At 39.3% G+C, this 20,111-nt stretch overlaps 2 protein-coding genes and 1 long non-coding RNA gene across 6 annotated transcripts; 2 read left to right on the forward strand and 1 right to left on the reverse strand.

The window, feature by feature from the left end:
• On the forward strand, window positions 1–9,264 carry sgk3 (serum/glucocorticoid regulated kinase family member 3). Its single transcript, XM_085362392.1, has 17 exons — window positions 1–202; window positions 4,105–4,275; window positions 4,400–4,483; window positions 4,638–4,710; window positions 4,793–4,868; window positions 5,071–5,146; window positions 5,333–5,382; window positions 5,479–5,536; window positions 5,756–5,839; window positions 5,928–6,059; window positions 6,398–6,510; window positions 6,989–7,025; window positions 7,369–7,455; window positions 7,704–7,799; window positions 7,948–8,103; window positions 8,293–8,382; window positions 9,009–9,264. The coding sequence occupies exons 2-17, from the start codon at window positions 4,180–4,182 to the stop codon at window positions 9,177–9,179; spliced, it is 1,479 nt and encodes a 492-aa protein (XP_085218518.1). The 5' UTR covers window positions 1–202; window positions 4,105–4,179; the 3' UTR covers window positions 9,180–9,264.
• Window positions 9,265–10,293: 1,029 nt separating this feature from the next.
• On the forward strand, window positions 10,294–16,787 carry mcmdc2 (minichromosome maintenance domain containing 2). 4 transcript variants are annotated; one of them, XM_085362396.1, is made up of 14 exons: window positions 10,294–10,390; window positions 10,467–10,597; window positions 10,681–10,740; window positions 10,944–11,139; window positions 11,232–11,354; window positions 12,448–12,549; window positions 13,636–13,764; window positions 13,902–14,139; window positions 14,756–14,970; window positions 15,046–15,203; window positions 15,541–15,720; window positions 15,794–15,933; window positions 16,324–16,433; window positions 16,621–16,787. In XM_085362396.1, the coding sequence occupies exons 1-14, from the start codon at window positions 10,294–10,296 to the stop codon at window positions 16,785–16,787; spliced, it is 2,046 nt and encodes a 681-aa protein (XP_085218522.1). The 4 variants fall into 4 exon arrangements, with proteins under 4 accessions (XP_085218522.1, XP_085218520.1, XP_085218521.1 ...); XM_085362394.1 differs by having other exon boundaries at window positions 14,756–14,961; window positions 15,538–15,720; XM_085362395.1 differs by having other exon boundaries at window positions 14,756–14,961.
• LOC146625684 (uncharacterized) lies at window positions 16,515–20,091 on the reverse strand. Its single transcript, XR_014906499.1, has 6 exons — window positions 20,026–20,091; window positions 18,690–18,741; window positions 18,400–18,466; window positions 17,876–17,937; window positions 17,168–17,230; window positions 16,515–16,755 (listed from the first exon to the last, which is right to left on the reverse strand). It is a non-coding gene; the product is annotated as an uncharacterized LOC146625684 (long non-coding RNA).
• Window positions 20,092–20,111: the final 20 nt, after the last annotated feature.

A 20,111-nucleotide genomic window follows, 5' to 3' on the forward strand; every position in this document is an offset into this window, starting at 1 on the left:
CACTGATGTTTCCTGCTGCGCTCATTTGTCGGACGGCTGTGAGCAGTGAGAGAAAGCCCACTTTCATTTGGAGGGTTTAGGGACTTTCGTCCCTGCCCGACCTGGACAAATGTTTGCTACCTTAGCAGCTTAACTGCCGTAGAGCGAAAAATCCCCGCTGGAACTGCGAAAATAAAGGAACACCGCGTCAAAATCCTGAAAGGTACGTGATGTTCACGTAACTCCTAACGACGTGTTGGCTAGCTGTAGCTGTAATATTTACTTCAAATGAGGAGAACTGGTGCCAGTGTAATGTTAAGTAATATAATGCTAGTTATAACATTAACCGTTTGTTGCTCAAATATGTCACTAAAGAAAGTTTAGCCGAGAGACGCTTAAAGTTACTAACTTGTGTTTGTGTTTGCTCATCTACTGTTTAGTACTCATCATGTCCTTATAGCTTAATACTGTATTGTTTATAGTTTGTGTTACATTTGCGGTCTTGTTAGAGTGTATGAAGCTTATCGTTTAGTGTCTGCCGGGGGTTTATTTGCGTGTGTGTGTTGAGCTCCTCCCTCCCCTGTCTCTTTTTTCTTTTCTCTCACGTCCTCGGCTCGAAAATGTATTATTAAGAAATTATTTTCCCCTCAATACACGTAACATGTGCACAGATTTAAAAGTAGTACCGGTGTAAGTACACCTGTACTCTTTGTAAGCTTTTGCCGATACTTTTGGCAGAATGAAACAGAAATAGTAAACGAGGCCTTTTTCAATGCTGTCTTCAAGGGAACTGTCATCCACATAGCTCTACGTAGCTTTCAGACTTCAGAAGCTGTCACAATGAATGTTCACCTTGAATGTTTATCCAAGCTTGTGTGATATTAACACGCACCAAAAAACTCAAATTTACACTGACAGGAAGGTTGCTTCCCTTGGTGATCCCTCTTCATCACTCCGTTTCCTCTTATTATCCAAAGAGTATATTTAAACTCACATGTGGACTCTCATCTCATCTGTCCATTTGCTTTGACTGGAGGTCAACTTCACATTTCCTTCCCTGATGTTAATGTGTGGTTTTATGGGACAAATACTCACATTACAAAAGAGCCAGCTCAACATCTGTCATAACAGAGCAAGCTCCTTAAGGCTGCTGAGCGTGCTCTCTTTGAGTTCTTATTTTCTGCAGCTGATGAACCGGTCATTTCTTGTCAGTGCACACACTGATTCAGGTTTGCTGCGAAAAGGAAGTCAGTAGACACTGCGGCTGTCTCTAAGCTGTCTCGACTGTCAGGTTAGGGTAAGAATTTGGTCATGTGCTGATGCACTATGTTTGTGCTCCCCGCACTACTCAAGCTGCACTTCCTCTATCAGAGATTTGCCACTGTTGTGGCAACGCAGACTGGTCTGAGTAAAGGTTAGAAATTATCTTTCGTCCCCTCAAAACTTTGCCTTTTTTTTTGTTGATCAGCAGCTGCTTGCCTGACTGAGCTTTCGTGGTCTTCTAGTGTTGCTTATGCTTTACTGTACATAACCACAGATGTCCCTATGTTTGAACTGATCATTGAGAAGTTTTTTTTTTTTTATCCCATGTAGTAGGCTGTAATATTTTGGGTCTGTCATCACAAGTTAATTCATGTTGTGATGTGGGCATAAACTGTGGCGAGGACACATGTTTAACAATAGTCTCATTCCTTCTTATTCGCATTGTGATTCCCACTCTTTGTTTTCACTTCTTATTATTTAACTTGACAGTGCGTGCTGGTGGGTGTGGTGAGCTGCAGCATTCCATACTTAGGAGTAGCAGCCTGTGTCAGGCTCCAAATGTAGGTTTCACTGCACGGTTATATGTTGTTTCCCCCCATCAACAAAAAAAAATTCTGGAATGTTAAAAAGCGGGTCCTACCCTGTGAGCTTCACAAGCCATTTAAGCATGAAAAACACGCACAGATGTGAGGCAGCTCGGCGATGTGCACAGGCATTTTAGTGTGTGCCAGCCACAATGACGCAACCTTTTTTTTTTTTCCATTACAGAATTGGTGTACACCGATTCTGTAATAAGATTCAGTCAATTAGATCAATACATATCCTAATTTATCACCAGAAAATATGTTTTCCTGCTTTTACCTGTTTTTATTTTTTTTAAATCTTAGGTGGCGGGTGTCACGAGAATTACACATTAAAAGGTCACCTTGGGCTGAGGCTGATGGGTTTTGATAGACTGAACAGTCTCAGCAAAATGAAAATATTTCCTAGTTACAGCTCTATTTTTAAACAAATGCTTTGCATATGTGGACAAGCAGTTGTATTAGAGGGAAAAGTTAGTACTGGTAATACTGGCTCTTTGTGTTCTTATAAATGTGAGTAAAAGTGAAACTAAAAAGAAAGTTTTACAGTGTCGTGACAGAACAGAAAGAACGCCTAGTGATGAAGAGGGCATGAAGGTCCCTCTGACTGCACTCATGCATTTTAAAGAGGGCCGCTCTTTTACCGTTTCCTCACCCCAACGTGAGCAGAATGAGATGCCCACTCAGGATACACTCAGGATCCGTACGCGGCAGGAGAAAGCTGTCACAGAGCAGGTTTTCTGTGTGTTTTGAGAAAGCAGCAGGGCTCGGAAAGATAAAACTACTAAACAAAACTAGGCTGACCTCACAAACCTCAGACAATGGTCAAGTCAGAGCAGCAGACAAAGAGCTTTGTTCTAAAACAACAGACGTTACATAACGGACAGAGAAGGATATGCCGCTCTCTGTGTGTTCAGTTAGATTACACAGTGTTACAGTACACATGATCGTTTCAGGTCCCCAGTTAAGCTGGAGACAGAAGACACTTCTGTTACAGTTTATTAGAATTTACTCATTAAGACTTATCAGTATTAACTTTGTCCCCCTTCACCTTAAATCAACTGAAAGCCTGACCTTTTGTTAATTCAACAGTCAGGGGAAGGAATTTATTGGATCCCAGCAATTTGCTTTATTTATTTCCTTCTAATGTTTTGCTTGCTGTGTAACTCTGGCTTCAAAAACCCCTGCAAGGTTTAAAAAAAATTATACATTTTTCTACTGAGCCAAACAAGGGAGAATGTCACAGACTCAGCATGTTTGAGAGCTAGTGTGTGAATCACTGTGGGCTTGTATGTGCTCAGTTGTTAGGGGAGACATGGAAGAGATTGCATGGATAGAGTCATCTGGAAGAAGATGGCACGATTAACAGCAAAATAATAGCTAGTATGTGCTGTATTGATATGTTTAAGTGTTATGTTATTAAAACTGAGGGAGGATGGGATATGCTCACAGTAAGGAGTGAGTTAACTGGTTGCCCAGGAGGAGGGAGCCCACCTGCTGCCATGTTGCAGCTCACTGACCCATCTGTTGTCCCTGTACTCTCACCACAATCTTCCCTTTTTAACTCTTTACCCCTCAAAAGCCTAGCAGGAGTAACCCTTGAAGCTCTTTTATGAAACTAATGGTTTCTGTCATATTTTAAGCCTGCTTAAAGAACAAAATGACTGGGTGTGCATCAGAGGCAAGTGAAGGTGGTCTCTGCCTAGGCAGCTACCCTTGGAAAAATCCAGAAACTTTATTTCTTAATAGTCAGATGATATATGATATATGATATAGTCATTTTTATGGGTGAAAGAGTTAAGAAAGCCGAAGGACTTGTAGACAGACTTTCAGCCAAGACTACATTTGAATAACGTCTTTTTAAAAACGATTACCTGTAATGTAACAGATAGTGACAAAAAAGAAGAAAAATACTTACACTCTTCAACGTTTTAACATACGGTGTACATAACCTAGTTTAAAAATAACTAGACCGGTGTTACATATTTTGTTCTGTTGTGTATTTAACATATCTTAATGATATGAATGTTTGATCCTTGGCAAAATAAAACTGAGCGTTTCTAACACATGGGATGATACCATTTCGAGAACTGAGTGCTTATAAAGTGCAAAGCAGTTACAACAAATACTGTGCCGATATAATCTGATTAATGAGCAAAGGCTGCCACCTCTGAAGTGTGCAGTGATGTAAGCCCTGCAAGCTGATATGTGTAGTGAGCAGAGCAAGACCAGTTTCACTTCCTGTATAACAGAGTAAGCTCTTCTCTTTCCTCTTTTGCAGTAGAGACCCAGAATGAGGATTGGCCAGTCGTATACTTGAAGCCTTTTCCTGGGGGACACATTACTGCACCTTTGAATGCTGACCGGCCCTAAGATGGAGGACCAACCCAGTTTTCCCAATGTCAGCATCCCTTGCCACAATGAGCAGAGGGACAAAAAAAAGCGTTACACAGTGCGTACATTGGTTCATTCATATTTTTTCTGCAGGAAATGTAATCCCAGAAATGGTCATTTAAATTAGGACTTGCTACTTTTCTTAATGTTTACATGAATTATGGTTGTCTGTTTTTTTTCAGGTTTACAAAGTGATTGTCAATGTTGGACAACAGGAATGGTTTGTCTTCAGGCGATATGCAGAGTTTGATAAACTCTTTAACACAGTAAGCAGTGGAACATCTTGATCTTCCATCAAATCTAATTTGGGGGGCAGATGTTGTGTTTTATGATATTAAGAATCATTCAGAATAATTACAAATATGTCAGAATAATCTTCTCCCTTCTAAAATAATTTTCTCTGTTGCGCTTTTAACACAGTTAAGGAAACAGTTTCCATCTATGAACTTGAAAATTCCAGCTAAAAGGATATTTGGGGACAACTTTGACCCGGGTAGGTGTTTGCATATGACTAAATAGGCCCTGCTTGATCTTTGTTGCGTGCAAGTGATTGATTGTAGGTTTGTTTTAAATAGAGTTCATCAAGCAAAGAAGAGCCGGGTTACATGAGTTCATCAAAAAACTCGTCTCACATCCTCAGCTTTGCAACCAGTAAGTGTAGCAGCTCCTACTGTTATTATACAACACTATATTATATATTGATGTCTGATGCTAACTTTATTAGGATGAGTTGTTCAGATTTTTTTAGCCGTGCTTTGTGCTTATTTAAATTAAAAGTTGTACTATGTTGGCTGTCACCTGCTGCTGTTAGAATGTTTTTATTTACCTGCTTGTCCTGTGTTAAACTTCACAGTCCAGATGTGAGGGCATTTTTACTAATGGAAAAAAGGGAACAAATATCAGATGCCTCTGAGGATGAAGATGAAAAGGTATGTAGCAGTTTTGGATGATGGTTTGCCTGTCCTGATGATAGCATCTTGTCTGATAACCCTTTTTATACATGCATAAATATATCCATATAAATATTTCAGACAGTTATTTTAGGCTGTTATGTTAATATGGCAGCTGTGGGTCTCACTGGCTTATCTAAATGATGTTTTTCTGCTCTACAACAGAACAACTCTACCTCCAGAAACATCAACCTGGGACCCTCTGCAAATCCACAGTATGTTTACTAGAACATAGCTGACAAGGCCTTGATGTTTTTATCAACTATTTCTATCTGAAATGCCTGTAAATTTAAAAATATTTTATCTTTCAGAGCCAAGCCCACAGACTTTGACTTTTTAAAAGTCATAGGAAAAGGGAGTTTTGGGAAGGTATGTAATTGGTGCAATACTGGAAAATATGTTCACTTTATCTTCATCCCAGATGTTAGACAGTGACAAGTTTTAATGTCATTACTGTTGAGGAAGCAACAGGTTTTAGTTCTGCATGTGTTGCCCTTTCCATGTAGGAAGTGAGAATCGGATAAGGAATTATTTCGGTTTTCAGTGTTGATGAAATTCTCAACGTGCTCTGGTTCTCTCCTGATGCAGGTTTTCCTCGCTAAACGAAAACACGATGGAAAGTTTTATGCCATCAAGATCTTACAAAAAAAGATCATTCTCAACAGGAAAGAGGTAAAACTTTGATCACCACTGAGTTTATCTGTATTTTGGCTTGGATATGTGTATGATAATGGTTCACATATATTGTTGTGCCAATCAGCAAAAACACATCATGGCAGAACGCAACGTTTTGCTGAAGAACGTGAAACATCCTTTCCTGGTTGGGCTTCATTATTCCTTCCAGACTAAAGACAAGTTGTACTTCGTGTTGGATTTCATCAATGGAGGAGAAGTGAGTTGTTTCACTTTTATTTGTAATAAAATCACACAGAATTGAGTCACACTGTCATGAACAGCTGAGAAATGAAGCAATAAAGAAACTTTTTTAAAAATCCCCCTTTACTGTTAACACACCTCCATGTGTGATATTTTTATTAGCGATTATAGCATTACTTAGAGTAAGGGTGGCTTTTGCATGTTACTGCTTCAAGTGTGATTGGCTTTTTTAGCTGCGCTGCGTGACAATCAGCATGCCATTAAAGCCGAATCTTACTCTGAACTAGATGAGCAAAACATGCCAAAAATGAAATATCAGTATTTATAAGTTCTCCATAACTTTTTTCTTTTCAGCTTTTCTTTCATCTTCAAAGAGAAAGGACGTTTCCGGAGCCCAGAGCAAAGTTCTACATTGCTGAAATGGCAAGTGCGCTGGGATACCTGCATTCTCTCACGATTGTTTACAGGTATGCTGCTGTTCAAGTGTCAGTCAAGCCAAATATGTAAAGCCAAGATACAGTCATGTGAAAAAGAAAGTTCAAGTGATTCTGTGAAGTCATGTGAAAAACTAATACTACTACTACTAGCAAATAGACCGTGCAGAGAAACTATGAGGAGAAAAACCCCGAAGAGCTACGTCTCAGACATCTCATGATTGAAATGCTATGGTGGGGTCATAAAAAAGCTGTGCATAAATGAATGCCTGCAAAGCTCACTGAACTGAAGCAATGCGGTAAAGAAGATGCAGTGTGAGAGGCTGATTACTTCAAGCTAATAAAGCTAAATGTGTTTCTTTAAGCTGTTATAGGATGAGATATACTTAGTTGTTTTTTGTTTTTTTTACAAGACTTTCTTCAAGTGTAGAGCTTATGAAATTAAATTGAAATTACATTTACTTCAAACATATGGGCGTTTAAATGCAACTGTTTGAAATTATTTTTTCAGAGACTTAAAGCCAGAAAATATCCTTCTTGACCACGAGGTAAGTGTTCAACGAATCCCGAAATATATCTCAATGCCACTTTTGGATATCATGTTAGGGTTATAACTGGTGGAGGAGTTATTACATAAAACACGTACAGGACACATTTCATTCTCCTGCTGTCATTTCCAGTTCCAGCTGGACAGAAAGCGTGTGATTGGATTAGGTCTTATTAATGATTTTTCCTGCCTAGCCTCATTGAGAAAGTTAGGAAACGGTGAATGTGACTGACTGCTGCAGCCAACATTCCTAGTAAACAATAGTATCCTCAGTCCCGGGGGTTAATGAGCTGCTTGTGTAGCACATGTTATCTAAAAACATCCCTATGTCCTCCCTTTTCTAGGGGCATATCGTACTCACAGACTTTGGATTGTGCAAGGAAGGCATTTCCCAGAAGGACACTACCACTACATTTTGTGGAACACCTGAGGTTTGTGTTCCAAGAAAGCCTTTTGTTTAACATGACAATCATTGAAAACCTTGTTACAAAAGTGAAGTTAATAATTTTCCGCTGTGTGTGTTGTAATTTGTTAAACTACTGGAGAATAAAATACACTTTCATATGCAAAAGAACTGTAGCATTGATAACTGTGTTTTAAGCTAGAAGGAAAATGTGAGAGTTAATGTCATATTATTATGTGGGGTTTTTTCTTCTTCTTCTTCTTTTTAAATGAGCAGTACTTAGCTCCAGAGGTCTTGAAGAAGCTGCCGTATGATCGCACAGTAGACTGGTGGTGTCTGGGCTCAGTGCTGTATGAAATGCTCTTTGGTCTAGTGAGTTTTTACTTTGACATTTCCAAAAATAACTCTGATTTGTAAATCTGCTTTAGTGATAAATGTTGAAACATTTCAATGAGTTGCCACATTTTCCTACTCACTTATAAACCTCTACTTTTCTCCCCCCCCCCCCCCAATATTCTAGCCACCTTTCTACAGCAGGGACACACACGAGATGTATGACAACATCCTCCACAAGCCGCTAACCAGGCGTCCCGGTGCCTCCAACACAGCCTGGTCTCTCCTCGACGGGCTGCTGGAGAAAGATGGCAAGCGCAGACTGGGATACAGGGAAGACTTTGTATGTCTCATTTATTAAATTGATTTTCACTACAGAATTTGTAACTTTTGAGCTCCCTCTAGTGGCCCATACCTTTAATGTATATGCGTGTCACTGTCTCTAACACTAATTAAAAATGAGTGTCATTCTTCTCTTCACGCTCTGTTAGCTGAAAAATCATGTTGAGGTTTATTTACTCTTGACTTTCAGATTGAGATCAGAAGACACAGCTTCTTCTCTTCCATCAACTGGGATGACCTTGAGCAGAAGAAGATCCCTCCCCCTTTTACACCACTTGTGGTAAATATTTTTTCCTGTAATCAAAACCACCTGGGTATTTTACACTTATTTTGACTCTTCACAAGACATAATTCTCTTGGCTTTGCAGTAGTATAGACTTACAGGACGTTCTGTACAGTACATTGTTTATATACTATTCTAATCACACTGAATGACTAAAAACATCTTTGTGGAAATGGAGTAGCTTTAATATTTGAGTTATCATGTTTATAGTATGAGTAGATCTAGTTCATAGTAATTCTTAAAGAACAAACAAGAATAAACTTGTAACAAGCGTGCACATACATGCAGTCCAACAAAATTAGATATGCAATCTAACAGAGTATTGACACAATGAAAAGGTCACATTTCGCTTAGGTAAGCTTTGTTGCAGGGGTATCTTGTTGTTTGTACAACTACAAGTCTTGATTTTTATTTTTTTTTGTAAACTGGCAACTCCATTTATAATTTTTTATGATTGCCGTGTCTTTTTGGAGCACAGTGTAAAATTGAAACAATGCTTTTCTGTCACGGGAGTAAGTCACCCTTAGGTGACCTACTCTGTGATGGTGTTTTGTATTTTTTTAACATGAATGATAATGTGACCTCTGCACTTTTTTTTTTTTTTTTCTTTTTTTTTTAAACAGAGCTCTGTCAGTGATATCTCAAACTTCGATCCTGAGTTCACAGAGGAGATGGTCCCCAACTCAGTGTGCTGGTCTCAAGAACAGTCGATTGTCAACGCTAGTGTTATGGAAGCCGATGACGCTTTTGTGGGCTTTTCTTACGCACCGCCTTCTGATGATTCTTTCCTATGAAACATTCCCATAGAAGCATTCAGTTGCCTTAACCATTCTAACTTTTTTTTTTTTTTTTTTTTTAACTAAAGGGAAGCAGTATAAATGGATTAACTTGTTATGTGAAGCCAAAGCACGCAGCTGAGAAGGAACTGCACTCAAAATAGATTTTGGTTGAAACAAGGTATTATTTTACCTGTATTTATAATAATAAAAAAAAGACAGATTCTATTTTTTAGATTTAGGGACCACTGTTCTTTATTAAAGTGATTTCTGTCAGTTTACAAAATAAGCCTTTATATTGCCTTAAAATTATCCCTTAAATAAAGTCAGTAAGCAGTTTTCTGACAAACTTGAACAGTTCACTGGATTTTAAGTGACTCAATTTGACTCTCAGACACAATTGTGTTTGTTTATGTAATTACTGTAAAAAAAAACAACTATTGTTTATATTCACATTCACATTAAGCTGGAAGTGGGGATTACTTGAGAAACCAGTAAATGCAGCATTTTGGTTTGTAGGTCACATTTGCAAAATGGAAAAGACTGTCTTCTGCTTCATAAGTTACCTTTCTATATGATTTTTTTATTGAACTGTATGTGTTTATTTTTTCTGTTATTTGCATTAACAGTTTTTTTTAAATTCAGAAATTCCACAATGCTTTTCTTTGTCTGGCAATTAAGTAGTCCTGTATTCCTGCACAACAATAAAAGAAAATTTAAAAAAAAAAAAAAAAAATCGGTTTGAAATGTTTGTGGATAAATTTAAGCCCAGCTCCCTTGTTTTAATAACATCTTCATTGAAGTATGCATAAAAGTGTGTATTTTAAATTTGCTATAAATTAATATTAAGCAATAACGTCAATTAGAAACCACTGAACTGACAAATTTTCGCATTATGGAAACCAATTTATGAAATTTTCTTAACAAAACAAGAAGTTCCATAATTTTCCTTAAAATATTTTCTTTATAGCCGGAAACCGAAACTATATATATTTTAGTTTTTCTGTATGTACAGTTATAAAAAATTTTTTAAAAATTATTACGTCACATTTTGTTGAAGTTAGCTCCCCCCGCTGAACCCGGGCTAACCTCTAAACATTAAACGTCTTCATGATATAATTTGTTTTTAAAAATGGCTGACATTTTATCGCTGAAAGAATCGGTTTTGGTGTACTTAGACAGAAGCGGTGGTCTTAAGAAACTTTGCGAAAACTGCAAACATTTTAACGGTATGAGGTTCCGCTCCACGGCAGCCATGACAGCTAAAATCACCGAGTTTTTAACTTTGCTAACGGTCATTTTCAGGCACACAGCAGACCGAGGCGGTGTACAGGTTTTGTATAGGTGTTAATCCGGCCGATGTGCTGGAGCTGGATCCTGTACTGGGGGACTGTGTTCTCCATGACCCCCTGAAAGCCACGGCTTTGTTTCAGTCTGTAAGTGAAAACTGTGGGCAAAAATGAAACGTAGCTACACTTTTGCTGTCAGCTTAACTATATTTAACCAATTCCTCATTTAGGTTTGTTTCCTGGCTATAAAGACCCTTTCACTTATTGAAAAAATACACATGGAGAGTCAGGTAAACAACCGCTTCCCCTTTCACCGAAACAATACTGTGTTTTGTATAAATCCACAAGTGAAGGGCTCGTTTCCGTTTACTGTCCCAGTAAACAATGACTCCTAAAGGGAATGCAGCCCTCATTAATACACCTGGGCTTTTCCTAGTGTAATAAATCAGATGATGCCTCTGTCCTCTAACAATGTGTGTGTGTTTCTTTTGAGGTGAATGTTATTTTGAAGTTCACACACCTGCCTCCATTCCCCGAGTACACACTGGACCTTTCCAGTTTTCCTCGTTTATGTCGCCCTTTGAGGCCTGTCTCCATGGAGGGCCTGGTCATTTCCATGACAAGGGTCACAAAGTACACCCAGGGGGCGAGGTTCCTCTGCACTGATGATGACTGCCCCTGCTCTACAGGTACTGCAGTACATACACATACTCTGTGGTTTTTAAGTCAGACTAAGACAAATGCAGTATATAAATTCTCATTTCTGTGATGCTGCTTGTAGGTTTTCACCACATTCGAGTGCACGCACCCGGAGCAACAGAGTCAGCCACAGTGAGAAACGACTTCAGCTGCATGATGTGCAGCTCCCAATTGAAAGAGGATGTGAAGTTTAGAGTTTTAGGAGGTACTATTGATTCAGAATGCTGCAGTGCGTTGTAAGGTTTGATTTTAACATATTACTACTGCAAAAATATCAGGTCAACCCCTCATTTTTTTATGTTTTGCTTCCAGTGAGCCAGACATTCTTGTGATTTTTTTTTTTTTTTTTTTTTTTTTTGCTTGTGCTCTCTGAAGGTCTTTCAAAGATTTTCTTTGGACATTGGCTGCTTTTTCACTCAGTTTAAGGTCCATACTTGTATCTGTCCATTTTCATAGGAATGTTGTTTTGTTTGTTTTCTGTTTGTTAAATCACCTAACACTGAACTATAAATCATTCAAGTATATTGGGTCACGTCCTGTATACACATACAACAAAACTTGGTAATAAACCAATTTTAAATTTATCTTTACACACTATGTTACTGGCAGCCTTTTACAAAAACACAATTTTTATTCATTTTTTAAGTGAATCTATGAAAAATGCAGCAATAACACAGTTTGAAAGATATAAAATAGTATTTTTGCATCAACAAAATCAGCTGAAAACAGCCACAATAACACGGTGGAGGCTATGTCATGGTTTGGTGCTACATTTCAGCCAGTAGTGTTGGGGATCTTATCAAATTTAAGCAATTATAAATACTGAAAAGTTACATCGGACTTTATTCCACCATGCAGTGGCATCTGGAACCCATCTCACTGGCAGCTGTTTCATTCTTTAACATGGCAATGATCCCAAATAAACTGCCAGTCATAGATTGGTCTCTCCAGAACCTGGTCCTCAAAATGATTGAAGCAGTGTGGCATCATCTTGAGAGAAAATGGAACAGAAATGCAGCCATCATCCAAAGAAGCGCTTTGAATGTCCATCAGGAAGCCTGGAGAACTAATCCTGAAGACTACTTAAAGAAATGACAAGAAAGCTGCCTAAGAGATTCCAGGCTGTGATCTGTCTGGAATTATAAGAAATTTGTTGCTGCTTAATATGCTGTATTTCTAATGTATGCTTACCCATGTTTCAGTAAATCATTGTGCCTATTTCCCATTTTCCTTGCAATATATAAAGTGGCTCCAGACTTTTGCACAGTAATTATGTATGTGTGTTTTTTTGGGTATAGACAAGCAGCTGGTGGAGCTGATCCATGTCAAAGCACTGGATGTTCTAAGAGGCCACGAGCAAAGCTCAATGAGATACCAGTCTGTTACCCTGTTTCTCAGAGGTATGTCTACAGTCTGCAGTGTGCAACTGTTTTAGCAGCGTGAATAACGGAGAAGAAAACTCATAGCTTTTTTTGGGAGTGGTGAAGGCAGTGGCAGAAGATGAAAAATATGCACTAGCATGCATTACAATACATCATGATCACACTTAATAATACCCAAGAGCAGAAACACAATCCATTACCCAACGTTTACATCAGAGTAGCCTAATCCTAAAACAAACGATACAAATCATAACACCAACAGTACTGAGTGTGACGGCTCCTTCGTGAAGGTCAGCACTGATCTGCTGGTTCAAACAGGACTTTGTGCACCTTGGCTTTTTGATTCAGAGAACAGCTCCGTAACAAAAACATATCTTCGCTATAAAACATCTGAACCACGCAGCAGAAAACCAAATAGCTTGTTATTTGAAAAGACTAACGGTCATTTACCCCCACTCTGTAAGGTGATTAATCCTTTTTCCTTGGTTTTCATTTGTAAACTGAAGCATTTAAAATCAAACTGCACTGCAGATTAATATCCTCAAAATGCAAGTTTATTGTTTTGTTTGGAAAATAAGATCTTAATCCATTACTCTTGAGAAATGTGGTTATAATGGCTTATATTTACAGTCAAATGTATTGAGGTTTGCCATTAATTTTCTCTGGCTTGTTAAATGAGGTTCGCTTTGAAACACAAACTTGGTGGGGGAGAGTTCAAATAAATAGATTTTAGTGCAGCCGGCTGAGCACGGTGCCTCATGGTTGGATATTAAGTGTTTCTGTCCCCTCGAATAACATTGTCCCGCCAGCACCCCTGAGAGCTTAGCAAATCTCTGCAGCAGGATTAACATATTCTGTTGACCCAGTCCTGTGGAGGAATTCAATACAGCGAGCTCCCGTTACTAAACATATATGTTAATAAGTGCAAAGAACACTCATTAGCTGGCTGTGCAGTTCGCACACAGTGAAATCTTTGTTCTGAAGTCCTCACTCTGTTTCTCTTGGCAGTGGCTTGTAGGTGGCATGCATGTTTCTTTAGTAATCACCGGGCAGCCGAGAACAACTCCTTTGAGTGTTAATGCTTTGTTTCCCCATCTCATGTAGACGAGCTGTGTAACTCCATGAGAATCGGGCGATATTACCGGGTGTTGGGCATTCCTGCACATGTGCACCAGTGGCCCAACATTACCTGGAGTGTGGAGGCAAATAGTGTCCAGCCGTGGGAACCAGTGTGTAAGCCTGTGAATTATCTCCCATTAAAATTACAGAATGAATAGCAGATATATTAAATTTGTCTTCATACAGTGAAGTCTCAGGTTTTATATTTTTTAATTGTAGTAAAAGACCATCTTTTACAACTCAACTTACAGGTGACTGTAAAGTCAGCGCCCGCTTCCAGGAGCTGTTGAAGGGAACGGCCTCGTCTCCATGGAGGTTCTCCGCAATTGTAGCTCACTGCTTTGGGTTGGACGTGGCTCCTCTAGGCTTGTACGACACTCTGAAGCTGAGCTTGCTGCTTAGCTTGGTGCAGACCAGAATAGATGAAAAGGACACGTTTCACAACTTGGATCTTCTTGTTGTCACCACTGACACGCTTATACTCGACAGGTAAACAAATTTAAATGATCTGAATCCTGAAACCTACTGCGTCCTAAACAGGGATGTATACTTAGAACAAAAAGTAAGGAAATTTTGTGTTTGATCAATTATGTCTGTGTTGTAACAATGATTCTTGGCGATAAATCTTACACTGTTGGAAAGCCTGTTTATTTCCCCTTAAATGGTGCCACGTTTGTAAGGAAATGCATTTGTGGGTTGTGCCCATAAAAACTTGCCAAATCTTATCTGCCAATGCCAAACAGCTTTTTCTGCTATTTACTCTTGTTTGGTCTCGTTTATTGGACTGGAGGATTGAAGTCTTAAGAAAGAAGACATAATGGCAATTTAACAATTTGTTAATTAACAAACCACGACCTCAGTAACATGTGGAAGGACCATGAACAGCCACAACAGCCCTGGCACCTCCTCCTCATGCTGGGCACGAGCTTGGTCACACACCATCACACAGCAGTGTGTAACCACATGCTTGCGTTATGAGTGCTCAAGTAGAATAGAAAAGTGCTATTTAAGAACCAGTCCATTTACCTAAATGGACCCACTAGGTACCACACTTGTGATCAAATCGTCCTCGTTATCCATCCATCATCTTATCCTTTTGTGCTAGATTGATGACATACAGCTTGAGTTTGGCCTATCGTGGGATCAGGCATCAGGCCACGGGGGAGATGTTCGCATGCCTGTCCCGGGATGAACATGGGGCAGGTACTGCTAACATCCATGCTGGTTCTGTCCTGCTAGCCACTGGGGGTGTTTGCCTGTTGGGAGATCTGAGCTATTACAGAAAGGACAAGTTGGATTCCATTAAGTCAGGTAACGAATGTAAGTGCTGCAATAACCTTAAAAGGATGTCAGCTATAAAAATCATGAATCTTTTTTAAACAAAAATTTTTCCAGTTATGGAGACCCGCACACTATCAGTGTTCATCCCTGGAAAGAAATATGGTGAGGATGCAGACCAGCAGCTTTCCTTTCCAGTCCAGTGTAGCTTCTGGGCCGCCACAGACTCCTCCCGTCGATCTGGGAGGGCAGACTGTGGCGCACTGGGAGCAGCAGTGAGTTCAGTTCCATCAAGTTATTGTTGTATGAATGTGCTTTACTGGGTCTAAGTTTAGATTTATGTTTGTAACTTATTTTGCCTATTACACAGTTTTTAAAAAAAGGCCCCTTTCCTTCAGCTTAGATGCTGTTTGTTGGTGCTACAGGCAAAACAGGAAATTGAGACAATTTAGTGCTCTTGAAGGAAGTGCCCTGCCCAGGCAATTATACTTCACAGCAGAACCCTTGAGAATAATCAGTGCTTTGTGTTGCTCTTTTTGTAGGCAAGGGGTAAATAATGAAATGTAACCATTAAAATAAAGGTTTATTGACAGCTTTCTTTACTGTGAGCAGGAGATGGGTGCTGTACCAGCTCAGTTGGCAGATGCCTTTGGCCTTGTCATTGAGTGTAGAGACAGGGTTGGAGAGCAGGCCCTGCTTGCCCAGACTGTCCACACCCTCCAGCATGCAGTACAGTCTGGAAAACCCCATGACCCACCCTGCTGGGAGTTTTCCACTGAAGACTATCATGAGGTTAACAAACATGTTCTATTACTATTATATTATAAATTATGTTATATTGCTAATATACTATTATATTCTTCAGCTGGTGGCCCATGCACAAGGTTTGCAAGTGGAGCTCAGCCCTGCAGCAGAGAAAATAATCCATGGTTACTACATGGCGAGCCGTAGAGTGCGATCACAGGGTCAGGGTGTCAACATGTCTGTGGCCTCTATCAAGCTGCTGTAAGTGCTTTAATGGCTTTTTACATTCAATCTCTGCTTTCTGCATATTAAACTGCAGAGGTCAAAGTCTGCTGTAATGTCAACTTCATCCACCAGGTGGTGCAAGCCCACTCTATTGCTGCTCGTAGATGACCATTTTTCATGCAACTTTGACAAATGTTTACAAATCTTTCCCACTGTGGTGACACGTTTTATGTTCAGCTAAAACTATGAAAATAAATGTTCTCAGTGAGAAGGCCAAACAGGGCAGGCCACATTATACTGTCCATACACAGCCAGTCTTGATTTATCCATTTACATTTTAAATGTAACATTTTTATTGATTACTTGTCCTACAGTATTACTGAATACAGAGGCAGACATTCACATTGTATATTCATTTTGTCACAGGATCTCTTTGGCTGAGGCCCATTGCAAGCTATGTCTCAGAACTCAAGTACTAGAGCAGGATGCTGTGATCGCTGTACTCCTTTGTGAAAGCTCAGTCTCACTCAAGCATGGTATTTATTTCATTTTTACACCTCATAACACTAAAAGGTAGATATTTAGCAATTTAATGACATTACTCGATGGTTCTGTTCATAAGCATGGTTCATTTTATTGATCAATATATAACACTCAAGATAATAAAGCATCAAACACCAATATAATATACAATATATTCAGGATTTTCTCTTCTTCATACAGGCGCCTCTGCTCTCATTATTCCACCCGATCCAGTGTTTCCTTGTGACCTGGGAGATGTAGATGGTTTGTGCAAGCGAGACGCTGCTCTGGATGAGCTCCATCAGCTTATCTTACGGTTCATCTACACCAACGCACCTGGAGCAGACACATACATTACAGAAGAGTGAAGCCTCTCTAGGTTGTTTAACAAAATGCAGGTAGGCAACACAAGATTAAACTCCTTTATTTTTACATTTCAAATCTGTACGCTGATCAAATACAACCAAACAAATAAATACGTGCTGAATGCAGATAAAAAGATGGATTACCCAAAATCTGAATCCAGTACATGTTTAAAAATATTGCATCCAAGATTAAATAACCAAAATACACTTAAGATTTTTTCTTGCAGACAAATCCCCCCACCAATTGTGCATATCAAATAAAAAAAGAAAACAACTATCCATTTTTAAATTGTAAGCACGAAGGGGGGGGAAAAAAACTGAGCTCAATGTGGCATGTGCAGGTCTGAAAAACCAAAGTGACAGAGCTAGAACCTGTTACTTACCTTTCAATTGTGGCCACTCTGTGTACTCCCAAGTCATTCAAGTGTTTCCGAAACCTTGCACATCTAACAAATATACAGTATATAGTCAGTCAAATGAGAATAAATGATTTATGTGGGTTTAAAAGTAATTTTAAGTTCAGTTAGTCACATTCTCAGCAGCCCATTTTGGTCTGATGGGTAAACGGCGAAAAAGTGAACTCATCATTACAAGTTACATCAGCAGACATACCAGTGAAGTAAGCTGGCAATTTATGCCTCTTTTACACTAGTAACTACTCAGCTCAACTAGACTCTGTTTCAGACGCTTTCCATTACAATCGAGTCCTAAAATGTGCTTGCAGTCGTTATAGCAACGCATCTGAAAGTCCAGTAATGACATCTGTATGTGACAGAAACACCACAATGTTTGTTCCTATGAAGCCATTTCTGTCATTGCCAGGTTTCAAAAATGGAAGAAGTCACTTTCTTGACTTACTGAGTGACACTACTAACTGGCCAATTAGTGGTATTCTGTCTGCTGACGTCATATTTTTGGACTGGAAACCCGGCTGGGTAGGTACTAAAAATGTACCTGATCCCAGGTACTACCACGTAATGGAAACCCCTAAAATCCCAGTCTAGCCAAGGCGTGCCAAGTAGGTACTAGAGGAAAAGGGCTATTAGAATACCAGCTCCTGAATACACCAGTCTACTACTGGCTTTACTTACCAGGAAAGGCATGAAATCACTGCCAGTCACTGTGTAGCTCCATTACTGCTGCTGCTGTTTATCTGCAGAATTAACAATACACAGTGTAATTTTAGATACAGGTAATGTAGAAATAATAGGCTCAAAACTGAAGAATTTCAGAGGTCAACTGAAATCAGATTAACAAAAGAACAAAATTTCTAAATGGAAAGTAAATGCCAAGTTTGGCAAGATGAAATTTTCTGGCTATGTGTGAAACTATTACTGTATTAAATAAAAACTGGGGTAAACTATGTGACACAAAGGCTGCAGCTGGTAATTCAGTAGTCCCAAATCTCACCACTTAATTGTCTGATGGGTAAACGGCGAAAGAAGTGAACTCATCACTATTCCAGCTGCAGCTATAGAATAGCTGCCGCAAAGCAAATTAATATAACTTGTTGTTTGGGAATCATTTTAACCACTGAATCAGTATGAGCAGACAAGATTTGCAACAATTACTGCAGTTACTCATTTTTCCATTTTACTGTTGTGAAACCACTAACCTGTCCTCAGGGAAAGGAGACAAAGGATTAGGCATCTCGTGCCTCTCCTGCAACCACAGCATGAGACCTGAAGCAAAATAAACCACTGACATGAACTTCCTGAAAATCTCTTCATACAAATCAAATATGAGGCTGTCTGATGTTATGCTGGCTATTCAGTTAGTCACAGTTTCACCATGTTATTGTCTGACGGGTAAACGGCAAAAATGTGATCTCATCACTATTCCAGCAGCTGGACTGAGCTACAGTTACACCAAAACTTAAATATGGTCAAATATTTCAGCTCTCACCTTAAAGGGTCAACACAGTGAAGACATCAGATTATTTGCAGCAGCATAGCATCTGAAAAAAAAAAAAAAAAAAAAAAAAATGAGTTAGTTTAGTATGATCTTTTGGTTTTATTAAGGACCAGCCTAATAGTTCGCTCTAACTTTAAGTTTTTAAATCAAGTAGTTACTCCCTTTCAACAGAAATACACCCCAACCACCTCTCAAGATCAGTGAAAGTCTGTCACTGCATCTTTTCCAAACCTTGCAACTAATTGCTCTCAGGAGTGATGGGATATTGATTTTCAGCTTGAATAAGTAAAATGTACTGAAAGAAAAGCCAATACAGCGAGAACAGATGACTGATCACCTGAAGGTCAAAGGTTGCAAAATAACACAGCCCAGGAGCATGGCTAACACCGCATGTCTGAGAATGGGTTCAACAACAGGTCACGACCTCTGCCATGACCTTATGTCTTCATTGGGGCCTTGATGACTTTCCCCAGTAAACTAATGAGAGGTGGTAATTCCCTGACCAGCAGCTCTTCTGGTGACCCCTTGACAAGATTAGACGTAGCGTTCAGTAAGATGCTGAATGACAGTGAGTCCAGAAAAATGATTTATTACTTTACTTCAGGGATGAGACCTGTCTATTATAACGAGACATGCACACCAATGAACAAAGGTGGCGAAGGAAGACAAATCCCCAATATTACATTTGAGGTGCAAATGCAAACTTTTTAAATATGCTATCACTTGCTTTTAGGCAACCAAGAAACCAGAAGTAACCAGAAGTTTGTCTTTAAGCCCTTATACGACTCTTTAAACTTATAAAATTCCCCATCTTAATATCTAATACAAGTTCGCCATCATTTCAGCTTCGTTTTTAGTTTACGCAGGCATACATCCACAGATCTGCAAAATAATACTTCACGCCACGTGTTTCTTGTGAGCCTAACGTGTTCACATTTGTAAACTGGACCCAATGAGATCGTGGGACCGGGAGACGAGAAATAAAAATGTCTGCCACATGAAACGATTGTATTTTATTACCAACACACTAACGTGTTTTTGTAAGGACAGAGTTGGTGCAATGCTCAAAATCAGGAGCCAGATTAGCTTTACTATACAAATGGAATGAAACACCTTTTAGTGTTTTAACTATGATGAGAAACAGTAAAGCGAGGGGAGGAAAGCTACGCTGTACTCCTTTCACCCACGTGGCTGAGTAGCTAGCTAGCTTCATGCTACCGACTAATGGCCTGTTTCAAGAGCAAATTCATATTCATCTTGAAAACACGCTGACTGATGGTCCATTTTAAGCTATGCAAACGTACACAAGCGTGTCTCTATTGCTTACCTACGTGTTGAATCGCGAAGAAGTTAAATGTTGAGAAGAGCTGAAACGCCGCACTGCCTTCTGCAGCCATCTCCAGGGGAAGAGGA

This window comes from Diplotaxodon limnothrissa, linkage group LG9 (genome assembly GCF_057381915.1).
Source record: "Diplotaxodon limnothrissa isolate DT_005_m linkage group LG9, D_limnothrissa_male_GT1.1, whole genome shotgun sequence".
Taxonomy (NCBI): Eukaryota; Metazoa; Chordata; class Actinopteri; order Cichliformes; family Cichlidae; genus Diplotaxodon; species Diplotaxodon limnothrissa.